Raw genomic sequence first — 19,046 nt, forward strand, 5'->3', positions numbered from 1 at the left:
GAGTTTTAAAAGTGATTTCAGATATATTAGCTGGATCCTTAATACATGCCATTAAGGTGGATGAAGTGGTTTTGTCATTTTAACAAATGAGGAAACTAAATGAGGTCACGTGGCTTGTCCAAGGCCACAGAGTTGAGAACTAAGAACCCACGGTTCTCATTTCTAATTCTATGCCTGGTCTCCACCAGTGGTGCTCAAAGTGTGGTCCCTGAACCAGCAGCAGAAGCATCACCTAGGAACAATCAGAAATGCAGTCTCAGATCCTAATCCAGACCTATGAATCAGAAACTCAGAGGGGGGTGTTTTAACATGCCCTCCACAGGACTCAGGTATACCATAAATCTAAGAGTCACTGCTGTGATTCATGTTGCCTCACAAATACTTTGTGAGATAATCAAAATCATTTCTGGAAAAAAGGGGGTGGTGGTGGTATTATTTATACCACTGTCAACGGCATTTTCACATTTTCAGGCTCTTGTGAATTAACAGAAGGTAACTATAAGAATTCACAATAATCTTAATGTCTGATTCCTGACAATGTAATTAACCAACCACTTTCTTTTGGATTGTCACTAGCAGCCCTAGAGGACAGACAAATCATAAGTACAGTAATGTCACAGGAAATAAACTGATGAGCATGTTGGAATATCACTAGCTGAAAATGCTCAGAAAAGGAAGAGTCTGTTGTATTTAGGAGGTGTGTTGTGTGCATGGGCAGGGAGCGGGGACAGGAATCAGAAACATAACAAGTTTTTTTTTTTTAACTTGAACCGTTACTTCTAGGTAATATTCTTCTGACCTTAGTAACCCTGAAAACCAATATAACTACCTGATCTCCTGTGAAATTCAGGCCATAACTACTTTCGAAGCACTCGTTATACGTAAGGCATTGTACTGGTGCTATAGGAAACAAAAAGCTAAGAAAGACAATCTCTGCCCACGAAACTTTTAACGTACTATAGAACATCAACATTTCATCAAGAATAAAGAAAGGCAAAGAGAGGAAGTGCCACAAGATAAATTTTAAAACGTGCCATGGAAATTCAAAGAAAGGTGACATCTCATTTTGGAGGGGACAGGAAAATGTGAATCTGGGAGACAGAATTTCAGTAGAGAAAAGTGGAGGAAGTGGGCATATCAGTCTCTCATTACAGAGCAAATGAGGCAGCAAGTAGGACGGGAGGGTGTGTGCAGAGGGATGGAGGGACACCATACTGCGACTGCAAACAACAGCAGGAAGAACGATGACCGGCTTACACGGCCCTCCCAGGGACCAACTCCATCACTCTGGCCAAGAAAGTCTATTTCTAAATCTCAACTACTCACTTATGATAGCAATAATAACAATTCTCTTATTTACCTCAGTTATTTATCGGGAAAAAAAAAGGCCGGAGAAGGCAAGGCCCCAATATAAAAAATATAGGACACGTTCAAAGTTCAATAATTATTCTCTATTAGGTAAATCAAAATTACATAATACTGAAAAAAATTTCAAATCAAAATGTTTCTATTTCAAAAATCAGTTACAGTTTCTATTATTAGTAAATGAAACATACATAATATAGATGACTAAAAGTAATGTGAAGAAAAGTTATAAAAATGTTTGAATAGATTGTAAAAGCATAATTCTTTGGAGGGGACTTACTTACCTAGCAAAAGTATACTGGAAGTTTCTTCTACTACTAAAAATACTCTTATCAAATAATTCAACAATCACACTCTAGGCATTTATCCCAGAAAAATAAAAACTTAGGTGCATGCAAAAACCTGCACATGACAGTACACAGCAGATTTGCTGTAACAGCCCAAAACTGGAAACAACCCAAACATCCTGCAACGCATGTACGGTTAAACAAATTATGATACATCTACAACATGGAATACTACTCAGCAAGAAAAAGGACAAACTATTGGTGGATTTAAGGGAATTATGAGTGAGAAAAGGCAATTTGAAAAGGTTACAAACTGTAACCTTGTTGAAATAACATAATTATAGAGACGGACAACAGATTAGTAGTTGCCAGAAATCACGAGGGTGTTGGTGGGGCTCTAATGGGCAGTACCAGTGAGCACGGTGGTGATGGAACAGTTCTGTGTCTTGACTGTGATGGTGATTACATAAAGCTCCTGTTACAAAAGTGCACTTACAAATAAGTACAGGTATAAATGGTAAAACCTAAATAAGCTCTTGGTTTCTTGGTTTTGATATTATATTACACTTTTTGAAGCGATTGACATTGGGAAGACAGAATGAAGTGCACGTGGGATCTCATGCACATTTCTTCGCAATTTCTTGTGAATCTATCATTATTTCAAAAGAAAATGCTAAAAAAGATATAATGCCATTTCTTCAAAATGGATGATGCCCATTCATTCCTCTAATAGTACTATGAAAGTGGTATGCTTACCCACTGCTGATGGCATACTAAATTATTAGTTTCCTGTGGGAAATGATTTTATAGCATAAATCCAGGGCCATAAAATTTTGTGGCCTTTGACCTCATCATCTAATTTCTGGATATCACCTAAAGAAACAATATCAAATTTGGAAAAACATATATAGTCATGTGCAGTGTAACGATATTTCAGTCAATGACAGACCACATACATGACGGTGGTCCCATAAGATTATAACAGAACCAAAAAATATCCATCACCTAATGACATCATAGTGCAATGTGTTACTCATATGTTTGTGGTGACACTGGTGTAAATAAACATACTGTACTGCCAGTTGTATGAAAGTACAGTACGTACAATTAGGTACAGTACATAATACTTGACAATAAGTGACTATATTACTGGTTTATGTATTTACTATACTATTTCTCATTTTTTAGAGTGTACGTACTCTTTTTACTTATAAAAAAAGTTTGCTGTAAAATACTGTCATAACAGCAGCAGTAGCTTCACACATCTTGTGTTTATGTCTCTTGATCACATCAATTTCTCTTGTGCTGATTTCATCTCGTGTAGTTTGTACAGTAACATGCTGTGCAGGCTTGTAGCCTCAGAGCAATAGGCTACACCACACAGCCAGGTATGCAGTGGGCGGTGCCATCTAGGTCTGTGTAAGTGCACTCTGCGATGTTCCCACAGTGAGGACACTGCATAACGATGCACTTCTCAGAATGTATCCCAGTTGTTAAGCAGCGCGTGACTACATATATTTGCGTGTGTGTGTGTGTGTGTGTGTGTATACCTATATATACACATATATATGTAAAGATATTACTACACTGTAATTGAGAACTGAATAAAACTAGATGCAACCTAGATGTTTGAGAATATGGGAATCACTAAATTCTCAAAATCTAGTTGTGAAATATCATGACAGCTTTTGATAATGTTGCTAATGGTACAACCATAAAAGACCAAATGCGTATTATGAGAGTAAAGCAAAAGTCAAAATTAGCTCCTAAACAATGCATATAAAGTAACAGGAAATATTTTTCACAAAATAAAAGATAATTCTGTTAGTGTGACAGAATTATGGGTATTTTTCTTAAACTTTCTTATAGAGTTGTCATATTATTTTCATAGCTAAGGAAATAAGCATACTTTTACCTTATCCCAGAAATCAACCAAAGCTGTGAAGTCCCATTTCTTAGAATACGCCACATTGTATTTCAGAATAGCATCCTATGGAAAAAGCAGAAACAAGAACCCTCATGATACAGTCAAATGAATTATCTATGAATAGCCTGCCTCCTTTATGAATTACATCCAGTAAATTTCTTAATGCTGGACAAGCTTCCTCCTACCATTAACATCAGTATCTATGAACAAACAGAATGCATGCTAATTTGTTATTCACTTAAGAAAAATGAGATTAGAAAGGTCAAGTAATAGGTGAAAAAACACCATAATTACTCTAAAGTATGCATTCTAAACGGAGATGATATACTCCAACTGGACAAAAATTGGATACTGGAGATAAAAAAATTTAAATTTTTAAAATTTTATTAAATTATTTTATTATTTTATTAAATTATTTAAATTTAAATATTATGATTTCTGGCCATCAAAAGGTATATATATACATATATATGTAGTATGATTCAATATATGTATATATGTATATATACATATATAGTATATTTGTAGTATTAAATTTTTATGGGAAGAGTAAATTAGGGAAAAAAATGTCTAAAAAGCATTCCTGCTGGAGAGCGTAATAGTGAAAAAAAGATTGAGGACACTGTCTTAAAATGGTCTCTTTTCCTTTATTATCAGTTATTTTTATAAGCTACATATTAATGGTTATTCTCTCCCAACAGTTCACATAAACTACATACAGATTTATGTAGAATGAAGTCAAAATAGTACGCCATCTACTGGTCAAATATTTAACTGTCTGAATAAACAGTACTTTATATGTGGTTACCTGTGTTAAAAACAAGACAAGTTCAAACTGGAGTCGCTTATGCTAAACCCCTTATCACCCAAATATGACTTAATTGAAGTTTCAGCTCTCCCAAAAATGGAATCTTAATCCCATCAATCAGGAATCACCTGGTCGGTACTAGTGAGGTAATCAACACAACAGACCCCTGCCATCCCCTAAAGGAAGTGAACTTGTTACAACAAATCCACCTTTTGCTAGTATAACATCCTGGTTCCTGCTCCCTTCTTCCTTACAAAAATCTTTATTTTGTACAGCTCCTGAGGGCTCCTTTCTATCTGCTAGATGGGATACTACCCAAATTCATGAATCACTGAATAATGCCAGTAAGATCTTTAAAATTTACTCAGGTGAATTTTGTTTTTCTAACACCAGGGTGGGATATACATAAGACAATCCATTAGCTATGCAGAAAAAACTAAGATTTACAATTATACTTCATCACATCCTTTTAAATTTCTATGGATTATATTTTATAATTTACATATATTAATAAAGTAATAAATATGTAGAATTTATAAACAATTGTTAATATTCATAATACACACCCAAAATTTTACTGAAGGTGTATATAAATCTGAAAAACAGATTATTACTATAAATCTTCAAAATTTCCTTATCATTAAAGAAGTTTTACAAAATTAACACTGCCAAAGAGTTTCCTGAAAAATACTTCATGCCATATAAATAATTACTAAGCATCATGGTTAAAAAATGAGCCAACAAAATGTATATTATTTACTCGGAATCAGGGGATATCCAAGTTCTTTCAAAGGGAAAAAAAAGTATCAACCATAAAATAGCATGGCAAACGAAGCTTTTATTTTTCTCTCATAGCCATAATATAAAATTTTCCATCAGGGAAAAAAAAGATTTTAAGGATTTTTTTTTCGTAATCACTTGTAACTGATTTCAGAACCTCACACAAAATATTAAAATAGCAGTGTCTATCAACAGGTGAGTGGATAAACAATGCATATACTGAAAAAAAGACACTGATACACTCAACAAATGGATAAATCTCAAAAGCCTTCATTCTCAATGAAAGAAGCCAAACACACTAGCACACACACTGTATGATTCCATTCACGTAAAATATAAACTAATCTATAGTTTAAAAAGCAGATCAACAGTTGTGTGGGGCCAGTGCAGAAAGAAGAGTCAACCATAAAGGTCAAGAGGGTTCTCTGCTGTGACAGGAATGGTCTGTGTCTTGAATGTAGTGGGGCCTTCATTGGCAGATGCAAATGTCAAGCGTAAACAAATTACATACCTTAAAAGGATGCACTTTCTTATATGTAAATTATTCCTCAAAGTTGGTAAGGAAAAACATTTTAAATGGCATTTAGACTCTAATTATGTAATGGGGCTTTCTAATTAGCATTAACTCCTTAACTATTACTTCAGTTTTCAAGTCTCCAAAGTAGTCTACTATGAGGTAGGTCTCCTATCATTAGAAAAACTGGACGCTAGTCTGTGTCCTTAGCTATCAACTACTGAGTGAGGGTTTTTTTAAGTGCGTAATTCATAAGAGCATCATTAACTAAAACACAAAGAAGTCCATTCTTTGCAAATTACCAGACACATCATCTACAAAAATATTACTGTGTAAATCAACCTTTGAGGACACTGCTCCTATTTTAAACTTTTAACATTTTTAATCCCTCTTAAATCAACACCAAATGCAGAAAAAGAGCAAAAAGATTATTTTATATATTTATATATTAGGGATTTAATGTTTTCCCCTCCCTCTCATAGTGTTCTTACAGCAAAGGAAACAACTATCATAAGCAGATAGAAGAAAATCTCAATGGATTACTCTGTTCTATAGAATCTACCATAAAATAAACAAAAAAGGGAAATTCAGACTAAAGCAATTATCCCTTTCTAAAGTAATCGTGGTGCACCAAGGAACTGCTAGAGGTGAGTGAACAATGTAATTTATTAGAGAACACTATGATTATTCTGTATTTAAGTTTAAAGAAAAAAATAGGAAAATGCTTAAATAATCTTGTTTATAAGGCCAAAACAGCCCGTAGGCAGTGTTTCTCAAATAGAGTCTGGATAGTATTCTTGGGTGGCCTACTTTTGTGTTTGTGACTTTTTAAGTGTGGTTTTAGAATAAAAGGCCAAAAGACAACACACCATAGGAATGAAGGCTGGCACTTTCAATAGATTAAACTGAAGGAAAGATTAAGCCATCCTAAGATACACCGCAGTACAGGAATATCAAATTGTAAAGAATAGGTACCAAAGTGGTCACTCATATTTATCTGCAAGCTGATGTTCTGCATATAGATTCCATCTTTGCATCTACCAACATTCACCAATAGTTTGTGATTAATAAGAAAAGTAGTAAATATAATACAAAATGAAAAATTTTGTATTTTCTTTATACAGTATTTTGTAGTTTTTCAGCATACTAATTTGGGGTTTGAATCAGTGGTTAAAAAAATTCTGTGCAAAAAGGGAATAGTGACTATCAACTGTTTTCACTGTGATAATGAACACAACTCATAAGGTTTAAAATGGAAAAACCAAATTGATATAACTGTACAAAGTAAGTATAAAGAGTTTATATTTAGTTTTATGCTAGTACATATGTAATTAATTTTATACTAAGAATAAGTAAATTCTGGCAGACCCTGGGAATTTCTCTCATTTTAAGGAGTACATTACAAGATTGAGAAACACTGTCTCCAAGGAATAAAACTGTCAAAATACGTTATGGTACAATATACCAACATCTTTCATGTTAAGAAAAAACAGGAGCTATAAAAAGGTATAGAAACTTTAAGAATAAACTGTAACTATAAATGGAAAGAGCATAAAACCTGAGAAACTGTACACAACAAATTAAGTGTCTCAAAGAAAATGAAACCCATTTTCACAGAAGTGTAGAACTACCTGTTACCATTTGTAGTTATAAAAACGTTAAAAGTTGATTTCCTGTCAAGATGGTGGGGCAGGTAGGTAAACCCTGCACTTGCCTCCTCTCACAGCCACATCAAAACTACATCTAAACTACAGAACAACCATCATTGAGAATTGCCTGAAGTCTAGCTGAAGAGAAGTCCTACAGCTAAGGATATAAGGAAGAAGCCACCTCGAGACTGGTAGGAGGGGTGGAAACGTGGAACAAGCTGTCACACACCTGTGTGTGGCAGTTAAAAACGGGGAGAAATACTTCGGCTGTGGAGGCCCCCCATAGGAGCAAGAAGTCCCAGCCCCACACCAGGCTCCTCAGTCCAAAGTTCCAGTGCGGGGAAGACAGTCCCCATAACTCTGGCTGGGAAAACCAGCAGAGATTGTGGCTGAGGGAGACGGAGGGCGGCTGGAGCTCCAGGCATTCCTCTTAAAGGGCCCGCACACAGACTTACTCACTCGCCGTGAGCTCCAGCACTGGGACAGCAGCTTGACAGGCACCAGGTACCTACAGGGAGGAACTGAGTTTTCTGGCTTCAGAGCAAAGGCTGGAGGAGCAGCTTTCTCACAGACAAAAGTGTGGAAGAAGCCATTATTTCTTTACTGAGCCCTCCCTCATCCTGGCATGCAGATGAAGGCAGCTGCCATATCTCAGTCTCCCTCAACCAAGGTAACACTATTCACCTCACCACGGTGATTCCCTGAGACCGTGCCCAAAACCCACTTGGGAACCCACTCAAGCCGCTTCCAGTGGCTTTGCCATATAAACAGCCTGTATTGTGTCGTGCTGCAGACTTTCCTAAAATCTCTCTACATTCACAAGACCCAAACAAGCATATTATGGCCTCACAGAGCCCTATACTTCTTGCTAAGCAGTCCCAAGCCCAGAAGTTGGCCTCGGTTCACACCTTGACCTCTCCCATGCACCTCCAAGCACAGAGCAGTGGCTGCCATCTGCAGATTGCTTTGTGGCTCATGTCAGATGACCCAAGGCAGAACACAGACTTTGGCTGAACTTGGCCTGCTCCTTGATGGGGCTCCTCAGAGGAGGCCCTGGGGACGGCATGCCTGGCAGCTGGCTGCAGACCAAGCTGGAACACCACCTAGCTGCCTCCACAGGAGACACACCCAAAGGGCACACTGGACATGCAACAGAGTCCTGTTAAAGCGAATCCTGCTCCATAGGATCAGCCCCTGGACAGTAATTCCTCCACTGTAGTCATAGCCAGTCCTCCATAGGTGTGTAAACAGCAACCAAGGCTCAACTGTAACATGAAGGCACAGAAAACCCACACAAGGGACACACCTGGAGTACAGGACTCAGGTGACCAAGGAGACTGTGCCACTGGGTCACACAGGACACCTGCTATATAAGGCTACTCTATTAAGACTGGGAGACATAGCAGCTCTACCTAATACACAGAAACAAACACAGGGAGGCAGCCAAAATGGGCCAAGAAACATGTCCCAAACGAAAGAAAACAACAAAGCTACAAATAAGAACTAAACAAAATGGAGACAAGCGATCTACTAGATGCAGAGTTCAAAACACTGGCTATAAGCATGCTCAATGATCTCAGAGAGAACTTCAACAAAGAGGAAACAGAAAAATGGCGATAGAAAACATAAAAAACAACCAGTCAGAAATGAAGAATAAAATAAATGAAATAAATAATACTTTAGCGGGAATCAACACGTTAGATGAAGCAGTGGATCAAATCAGAGATTTAAAAGTTAAGGTAGTAGAAAACACCCAAACAGAACAGCAAAAAAAAAAAAGAATCCAACAAAATGAACAAAATGAGGAGAGTTTAAGGGGCCTCTAAGAAAACATCAAGCATGTAACAACATTCACAGAAAGAGAATAGAGACAGCAAGAAATTGAATACCTATGTGAAGAAATAATGATTAAAAACTTCCCTAATCTGGTGACAGAAACAGACATACAAGCCCAGGAAGCACAGAGACTACTAATGAAGAAGAACCCAAAGTGGCCCACACCAAGACACATCATAATTAAAAAGACAAAGAGAGAATCTTAAAAGCAGCAAGAGAAAAGTAGTTAGTTACCTACATGGGAGCTCCCATAAGACTGTAAACTGATTTCTCAACAGAAACTTTGCAGTAAGAAGGGATTGGCATGAAATATTTAAAGTGATGAAAAGCCAGGACCTACACATCCAAGATTACTCTACCAAGCAAAGCTATTATTTAGAATCAAAGGACAGATAAAGAGCTTTCCAGAGAAGAAAAAGCTAAAGGAGTTCACCAACACCAAACCAGAATTACAAGGAATGTTAGATGAACTTCTATAAGACAAAAAACAAACAAACAAACAACTGATCAAATATATGAATAATAAAATGGCAAAAACTACATATCTATCAATAATTACCTTAAATGTAAATGGATTAACTGCTCCACTTAAAATACTAGGATGGCTGAATGGATAAGAAAATAAGACCCTTACATATGATAGATAAAGACAAATGTCATATGATTTCACTTATGTGTGGAATCTAAAGAACAAAATAAACAAGTAAGCAAAACAGAAACAAACTCATAAATACACAGAACATTTTGATGGTTGCCAGCTCAGAGCGGGGCTGAGCAGTGGTTGAAAAAGGGGAAGGGATCAAGAAGTACAAGTTGGTAGCTACAAAATAGTCATGGGGATGTAAAGTATAGCATAAGGAATATAGTCAGTAATATTGTAATAACTATATATGGTGTCAGATGGGTACTGGATTTATTGGGGTGATTGCCTTGTAAATTATATGTCTAAACACTACGCTGTACACCTGAAACGAATTTAATATTGTATGTCCCTCTAATTGCAAAATAAAACAATTATTAAAAAAGATTAGAAAAACTTTAGAAGTTTAAATAGCTGTAGTGCCAAAAATAAACATATCACCCATATTTTAGCTACTAGAAAAGCAATCTCATGGTTGCCCTTACAGTCTTAAATATTTAAAAAGCCAAAAATAAATTACTGCCAAAATATAAGAACAAATTATTAAACTGCTAGAAGCTATATTAAAAGCAATAAAAAACAGAATGCTTAATGTATACTTTAATCATTAGGAAACTCAGCTTCCCTTGAGGCAAATATTGCTGAAGTCATAATTCTTTCCTCATTTACTTTTAAAGACATTTCGGAAACATGACAATTCTAAAACAAAAATAAAAGAGAAGCCTGGACCAAACGAAATTGGATGTGGAATCAAGAAACAGAGGTTTGGGCTGGCCCAGTGGCTCAGGTGGTTAGAGCTCCATGCTCCTAATTCTGAAGGCTGCCAGTTCGATTCCCACGTGGGCCAGTGGGCTCTTAACCACAAGGCTGCCAGTTCGATTCCTCGAGTCCTGCAAAGGATGGTGGGCAGTGCCCCCTGCAACTAAAATTGAACACGGCACCTTGAGCTGAGCTGCCGCTGAGCTCCCAGATGGCTCAGTTGGTTGGAGCACGCCCTCTCAACCACAAGGTTGCCGGTTCAACTCCCGCAAGGGATGGTGTGCTGCGCTCCCTGCAACTAGCAACAGCAACTGGACCTGAAGCTGAACTGAGCCCTCCACAACTAAGACTGAAAGGACAACAACTTGAAGCTGAATGGCACCCTCCACAACTAGGATTGAAAGGACAACAACTTAACTTGGAAAAAAGTCCTGGAAGTACACACTGTTCCGCAATAAAGTCCTGTTCCCATTCCCCCAATAAAATCTTTAAAAAAAAGAAACAGAGGTCTTATTTCCGGTTCTCCAAAATTTTCTGTGAGGCCCCTGGCAAGTCATTTACAATTCTCAATACTTCTACTCATTTCTTAGTGATAGATGGAAACCAAGAATGTCTCTCAAAAGAGTTCCTCAGGAAGCAAGCACATTGCATATAAATAATGCCATTACCCAAGTCCACTAGAGATCAAAAAATGTCTTTGAGGGAGGAGACACAAGGCCTGTAGGAGGCAAGAATAACAAAAAACACACCTTCAGGTTTTGGGGTCGTGTGAATTTGTTGAGAAGTGCGGTCTGAATCAGCTCCCATCTGCTCCCTGCAGTTCGCTCACCATTCTTTGAGGAAAAGGAAAAATAAATGAGGAAGCTATTCGAAGGTCTTCCGCATCATAGAATCAGGAGTCAGGTAAGAATGTACTGTACTAAATCAGAGACTAAAAGAACATGGTATTTGTTCTTACCTCATCTTCCACAGGGTACAAGTTTTGTTCTGAACAAGGCATCTTAACATGCTTGTTGTCCCACAAATCTTTAAAATGTGTTGGAAAAGGTTTAGGAACTTCTCCTGCTCGCAAAAGATCTACCTAAAATAGAGGTTAACAAGAAAACTGTAAGTGCATAAAAACTAGGTGTATTGTCTACGAAAGAATCCAAGTAAATCAGCCAAAGCAAATGCTATAAAATACCAGCTCCTAGGCAAGAAATCTTCAGCTGTTCCCACCCCTTATCTCCATTTAATCAGTTTCCAAGTCACCACGTCCTGGGCATTCGCTCTCCAATCTATCTAGGAGCCTGGTCCTCATTATCCCTTGCTTGAATTTCTGCCAACAGCTTTCTATCCCTCCCTTTCCCTAACTCCGTCTGCTCCCAGAACATCATCCCCCTTAAACTCTTATGTCACTTGGAAATAACGTTATCTTTCTCAAGTATTCCCAGGCTTCTGATCCTATAATGGCTCCCCTCTGCCTATACTGATTCCAAATGATGTTCCCAGTTTGAAACTTCTTCTCTTACCCAAACACTATCTGGTTAAACATCTATTCTTACCTTCAATGCTCAGCCCAATTTTCATTCTCTCTAAGAAGTCTTCAGAAACTTTTAAAGGCAGTAGTTTATTCCCTCCTATTTTTTATTAGATTATTATACTAGAGCATACTAGTGTTTCCTTCCCCCACTAGACTCTAAATTTCTTGAAAATAATAACCATATTAATGTTGTATTCTGAATATTTATAACAGAGCCTGGCATGTGTTTTATATGTATATTGTATATATGTATATATACGTAAATATACACATATATGTATATATTCACATTTGCTACTTATAATGAGCATTCAATCAATGTTTGAGGAAGGAGACACTTTAAAAAATAAAAATTTTACATTTTGCCTATTCTGGACATTTCATATAAATGGAATAATACAATACATGGCCTTTTGTATCTGGCCTCTTTACTTAGCATAATGTTTTCAAGGTTCATCCATGTTGTAGCAGGAATCAGTACTTCATTGCAGATAATCAAATAATCACATAAATATTTCAACTGTAATATGCTATGAATGAGAAGTTCGTGGTGTTAAGAGAAGCTATTCTAGACAATTTTAGCTTAACTTGTGCGCATAGAGAAGTGACAATTGAGCTGAACTCTAAAGGATAAAAAGAACTTAACCAGGAAAAGGGGGAAAGGAAGATTATTCCTCAAAAAGGAAACAGCTTATGGAAAAAAAGACTGTCAAATAGGCAGCTTCATAAAAAGTCTGCAACTCAAGAGAAATAAATTGCAGGCCATCTATATAGGTGACTATTAAAACCATAACTGTGGATGAAACTACCCAGAGAGAGAGTGAGAAGAAAAGTGGATGTGTGAGAAAGCCTTGAGGAATGGCCACACAGAGAAGAAGAGCTAAAGGAACATAAAAAGTGACTAAGGAGGCAGGAAGAAAACTAGGATTACATGGTGTCATTGAAGCCAAAGGATGAGAATATTCCGAGGAGGAAAAGAATGGTCAAAAGTGGCTGAGTCATCAATTTACCCTGAAAATATTTTCTCCTCCAGATGGAGAGCCCAGAGGTGATTTTGTAAAGTTGTTCCACATAATCTGAGGTGATAAAACAGGTACCAGTCCAGCTTGCACATATGAGAATATACTTTGTGTGTGTGTGCGCGCTTTGTGTGTCTGAACATGAGTACAGGCATGTGGTTATGTGTGTGCATTTATGTGCGTGCATGTGTGTATGTTTATATGTTTATGTGTGTTCATCCACATGTTTATAGATAATCAAGCACTGAATGTCATGTCCATGCATTTCAGATTGCCTTACATTTCTAATGTGAAATATCAGCTTTATTTTATTCAAATTCTGTAACTATTAATACCTGGCAGCTTAGAAATATAACTAAGGACTGTTAACTTACTAATAGTAACTATTAATTACACATATATATTACCATATTCAGGAAAAACAATCTACAAGAAAATACACCAAATTATTAAAACTTTGGCAACAGGACTAAGAGACAGGTTTTCTGAGTTATATACTTTTACATAATAGTTGCTTTTTTTTTTTACAATGACTCTGCATTACTTTTGTAATAAAATAAAGAATTTTAAAGAGATTTTTAAAATCCGTAGGTCACTGGATATCTAACAAATAAATAAACAATAATTATAGAGATTAAGTAACGATTGTATAGGATCCTTTAATTTTTCTTTGTGGGTGTCTTAATTTTACATACACTAGCAATACCTCCTTTCCCTGTATCACCCACTATTTAAGAATTCACCATGTCCTATCAATTTTACCTCAAAACAATGCAACCATCTATTTTCTCTTCTTTTTATTTCCACCATTATCCTATCTCAGTGATTTTCAAACTTTTTAAAATAGAATTGTTTTTTCTTTAAGAAATCTGACATGAAATCATTAAAATCAAATGAAAACTGTTTTTATAAATAAAATTTTTACAATAATTTTTACTTATTCTAACATCAATAAAGGAAGATGACTGTTTTAAGAAGTACAAAATTTGAAACTGGGAGTTAGGGATGACAGCTAAAGTAACTATTTAATTCACATTTATATCTCTTACACATTATTAAGAAAATCCTACTTACCTAAATAGTAGCAAATGGTAATTTTTTTAAATTGTTATTTTGATGTTAAGGAAATTCTTCAGTTAAACAGCAGTGGCAAGAGAACCTTGATTCTATGGTCTGCACAAAAATGACTTCTCTTGGTAAATCTGCTGTTTAAAATGTGGTATCAAGCATTTCCAAAATTTCAAATTTGAACTAACAAACACAATTTCAAATTGTTTGTTAGTTCTTGTATTACAGGTTAAAATTATAATTTAGAAAAGAAACTTGGGTCAACTTTCAAAAGAACCTCTGAACCACTTCCACGCAGCACAATTTAATAATTACTGTCTCCTTACTTTTCATTGCTTATCTGAGCTCTTACATTACCTTTCCCTGGTAATGTAAAACTGAAGTGATCCTCACTTCAATTTTTTCTCTTTTCTTTTTTTTTTTTTTACATACAGTGGTCTGATTACTCTTGCTGCAGCCCAACTATTGTCTGCGCACACATTTTAATGATTTCCAAAACCTACAGTCAAGTGCAGTTCCTGGCTCCTGAAGCCCTCTCTGATTTGAACCCAATCCACATTTCAAGCCTTTTCTTCCACCGTTTCCCATCCAAATTCTAAGCTCTAGCAAACCAACTGTTTTCCATTCCTAAAACATATTTTTCAACTACACAGCCTTTTCGTACAAAGGTTATGTATGTCTGGAACTCTCTTGCCTTACTAACTCCACCTCAGAAATTTCTGCTCATCTTTTTGAGTTCAGCTCAAACCCCACCACCCTGCTAAACATCACTTCTACCTCTAACCACGCTAAAGAATTCTGTACTTCAATATATTTAATCACATCTAGACTAAGTTGTACCATAAAAGGGATTTTTTAAAGTAGTCCCTGTAAAATCTAGTAAGTGTGACTAACCAATGAGATGACTATTTAAAACTATCCAGGGCGGCCGGATGGTTCAGTTGGTTAGAGCACGAGATCTCAACAAAAAGGTTGCTAGTTCAATTACCACATGGGACGATGGGCTGCGCCCCCTGCAACTAAGATTGAAAACGGCAACTGGACTTGGAGCTGAGCTGCGCCCTCCACAACTAAATTGAAGGACAATGACGTGGAACTGATAAGCCCTGGGGAAACACACTGTTCCCCAATAAAAAAAACAAAAAACTATCCAATGTGTGATGTAAATCTGCTAAAATTGGATTATGGTAATAGTTATCTAACTGAGTAAATTCACTAAATATTATTGAATTGAGTTGAGCACTTAAAACGGGTAACTTTTACATACCTCAATAAAACTGTAGTTTAAAAAAAAACCCACAGGAAGAATAAAAGAGGTTACCAGGAGCTTGCCAGGAATGGGAAGTTATTGTTTAGGAGGTACTGAGTTTCTGTGTGGGATAATGGAAAATTTCTGAAAATGGATAGTGGCAATGCTTGCATAACATTATGAATGTACTTAATGCCACTGAAACATACATTTTTTATAATGGTCAAAATGGCAAATTTTATATTATGTTTATTTAACTATAATTTTTAAAATGAGGTTGGTTTTAGACATGTTGAATTTGAGATACCTATGGAACAGTGATGGAAATATCTAGAAGAATCTAAAGCTTAGAAAAGAAGGCAAAACTGGAGAATGATTTGAGGATACTGAAAACATACAACTTTGAATTTTAGAGACTAACCCAATACTCAACATGTAGTGTGAATACTGTCAATTAAATACTTTTAAAAAGAGAATCTAATGAATTTTCTTAAAATTATAGAAAAATCCAGTTTCTTCATCAGCGGACAATGATTCATGTTACAGATTTGTTAAATATAGTATTAAGTAACCCATCATATTTATACATTCTGTAGATGTCTCAATACCTTATATGAGGTGTGATCAAAAGACACGGTGAATGTTTAAATTTTAAAAATGTATTACAGTAAAAGACGTATTGCCATTAATCCCCCTCAAAATACTCCCCCTCGTGTTGAACACACCTGTCCCATCGTTCTTGCCACTTTCTGAAGCAGTTCTCTTTCATGAGTATCTTTACTTCATCCTCTACCATGACAACTCTCCATGCCACACATCGCTTCTGGTATACAGCAATTTCTATCAAATAAAAACATTACAGTGTGTCCTCATCCACCTTATTTACTAGGTCTAACACCGGGCAACTTCTGGTTCTGCCCCAAAGTCAAAATGATTCAGGTCATCGAGGCAGCCACGACAGCGCAACTGAAGACACTCACGAAAGAGAACTTCCAGAACTGCTTCAGAAAGTGGCAAGAACAATGGGCTAAGTGTGTTCAAAGCAAGGAGAAGTATTTTGAGGGGGATTAATGGCAATGTGTCTTTTACTGTAATAATTTTTTTTCAATTTAAACATTCACCATATTTGTTGATCACACCTCTTACATGCAGAAAAAGAAGCATTTTTTAGGCCTTGGTCTGTTTTTCACATTAACAATAGTATCACAAGAAATCAAGACTTAATCTTCTCTCTTTATAGGTGAGAGGTAATACCTACCCGAATAGTTACTGTGTGACTGGCAGAAGGTCTCAAGAGAGGCAGCTGGATCCCACAGCCAGGCATTCTTCTCATCTCCTCAATAGGAGTTCCAAGCCATTTCTTATCTGGAGAAAGGTGAGGCGGAATGTATTTAGGGATCTTCCGGTCTGTTCTTTGATTCTTGATTTCACATTGTTCTTTTCTAAGGTCAAAACAAAAGTATTCAGTCACAAACTACTTACTGTTTAAATTCATTTAAATACACAGTACAAAACTTACCCAGAACGTTATTTTTTTAAATGTGCCAAGTTTGTTCTCCCTCCTTGGTAATTACCAAAAACAAACAAAAAAATCTTATAAAGCGTATAGTAAAACCCAAGAGTTTCAAGAGCTTATTTTCAATAGTCTGTGGAAGAAATTTCCAAACACACATAAATCAATACGAGATTGACAAATGAGTCATAGTTCATAGTATCAGCTACTTCTCAGGACTCTAGGCAGTAATTTTCAATGACGTGAACTTATTATGACACGCTTACTAGAAAAAAAAAATCACAGAAATTACAGAGTGGGCTTTAAGATTCCATATGAGATAATTGCAAAAATGTAATTTTTATATATATATATGTTTTGTAATTAGACAGACTGGGATTTAAATCCCAGCATTACCACCCACCAATAACAAATTTCAGTGAATTCTCTAACCCAAATTTCAGTTTTCTCATTTGTGAAGTGAGTACAATACCACCTGCCTGCCCGTCAGAGCATTAGAGAAAATGCAGTATACAATGGCCTAGGAAAATGGCTAAAAAACAGTAGCTACTACCAATCAAATATTTTTATGTTCTGATAATTCACATAAATTTCAGAAGGAAGTTCATGAAACTAAAAATCTTACTAACAATATTTATTGGTTTTCTGTTTCTGACCTTTTTGGAATTTAAAACTCTGAGTCTAGGTTTAAATTTAGCATAAATAGTTATCAAGAAACCCTACTGTTTCTTTGCTTCGGTGTAAAACATAAATTTGCCAAACCCCCCTTACAAAATTATAAAACACATTACACTATTGGAGATACTCCTGAGGCCAAAAACTACCTTTTTTCCTCTGCTTTTGGCATTCTCATGAAATGATCTGTGATTTTAGAATCCTTTTTCCCCTGTTGCTTGGAATTTCTGCATTCTACATTCAGGCTAGAAGTACTTCCAGGCAGTTTGGCGTTTAAATCATTTATTCCAGCATGACTCTCTCCTCCTTCAAACTGGAAATGCAATCGAATTTCACCTCCCTTAGCAGAGCACCATTTCCTTGATTCGGGGTCGGCTTCCCTTGCTTGGAACCTTGAAGGTTTATTTGCTGTTTGGGAGGAACTGCTATCTTCTTGTTCATCAAAACCTGGACTTGTCTCTTCATCTGCTTCTGAGTCCTGACAACTATTTTTGGAATTATCTACATCCATCGGTGACTCAGGCTCACTTTCTTTCCCAAATGGAGGAGAATTTCCTAGACTACTTTCCTGACTACTCAACTTGTTGGCATTTTTCAGTCCAGTACTGACATCCTCAGAGCCAACGTCTGACAAGGGACTCTCTGGTACCACATCTATCTCCTCCTGCTGACAACCTGCACAGTCTTCCACAAGATGACAAGACTTGCTGCACTTCTGGTGGCTTCTGGCTTCTCTGGCCTGTTCATCTTCTGTAGTCTGCTTTGCATTTGCAAGCTTTACAGGTATAAAAAATTGTTGATTGTCTCTACTTTCCTCACTATCTGTGTCACTGTGATCATCATTTTGGGGTGACTGATCAATGTTAGCATTACTGAACTGTTCTGGTACCAGAGTTACTGCTGGAGGTTCACTTTCCAAAAGCTGCTCTGTATGTTTCCCTTCATTTTGCCACTTACACATAGCTGCAGTCTGATGCTGGTTCAAATACTGTATACTTTTTTCAACTGGTGATGTATCAATACTTAGGTGAGAAACATTTTCTAATTTTTCCATGTTATGTTGATAAAAGTTATCTTTTTGTACAGAACTCATCATGGATTCTACTCTTGTATTGTTGTTTTCTTTACTAGGCAAACTACAAGAAAATAGAAAGAACTAATGATACAACAGAATTTATGATATAAAAACCACTTACCCAACCCACTCCCACAATGTCGCAGCAATAATTAAACTACTTGTGATACTAAAGCACGTAGCATGACTCAATGACTTTGCACATACACGTATAATGCCCTTGCCTTAACTATGTGCCTAGCAAGTACCTGCCAGAGTGAAGTGTTAAACTTACTCACTTCCTGTGCAGTCTTTCCAGCAAAGGTAAAGTGGATTATTTGTTCTGTATGCTAACCACCACTGTACCTTATTTTTACGCAG

The 19,046-nt window shown here is 36.5% G+C and overlaps 1 protein-coding gene across 8 annotated transcripts in view; it reads right to left on the bottom strand.

Moving 5' to 3' along the window:
- The window catches only part of PARG (poly(ADP-ribose) glycohydrolase), a 142,381-nt gene that overhangs the window by 116,988 nt on the left and 6,347 nt on the right, over positions 1 to 19,046 (bottom strand). For 5 of the 8 annotated variants that reach the window (XM_074337270.2, XM_074337268.2, XM_074337269.2 and 2 more), the window contains exons 3-7: positions 17,761 to 18,747; positions 16,678 to 16,865; positions 11,524 to 11,642; positions 11,315 to 11,398; positions 3,568 to 3,642 (exon numbers count right to left, since the gene is read on the bottom strand). In XM_074337270.2, coding sequence (XP_074193371.1) covers positions 3,568 to 3,642; positions 11,315 to 11,398; positions 11,524 to 11,642; positions 16,678 to 16,865; positions 17,761 to 18,747 — 1,453 coding nt within the window. The remainder of the gene's footprint in view (positions 1 to 3,567; positions 3,643 to 11,314; positions 11,399 to 11,523; positions 11,643 to 16,677; positions 16,866 to 17,760; positions 18,748 to 19,046) is intronic. The other 3 variants (XM_074337273.2, XM_074337271.2, XM_074337272.2) reach the window with 1 other exon arrangement.

This window comes from Rhinolophus sinicus, chromosome 15 (genome assembly GCF_057876585.1).
Source record: "Rhinolophus sinicus isolate RSI-liver-muscle chromosome 15, RSI-T2T, whole genome shotgun sequence".
NCBI classification, from domain to species: domain Eukaryota; kingdom Metazoa; phylum Chordata; class Mammalia; order Chiroptera; family Rhinolophidae; genus Rhinolophus; species Rhinolophus sinicus.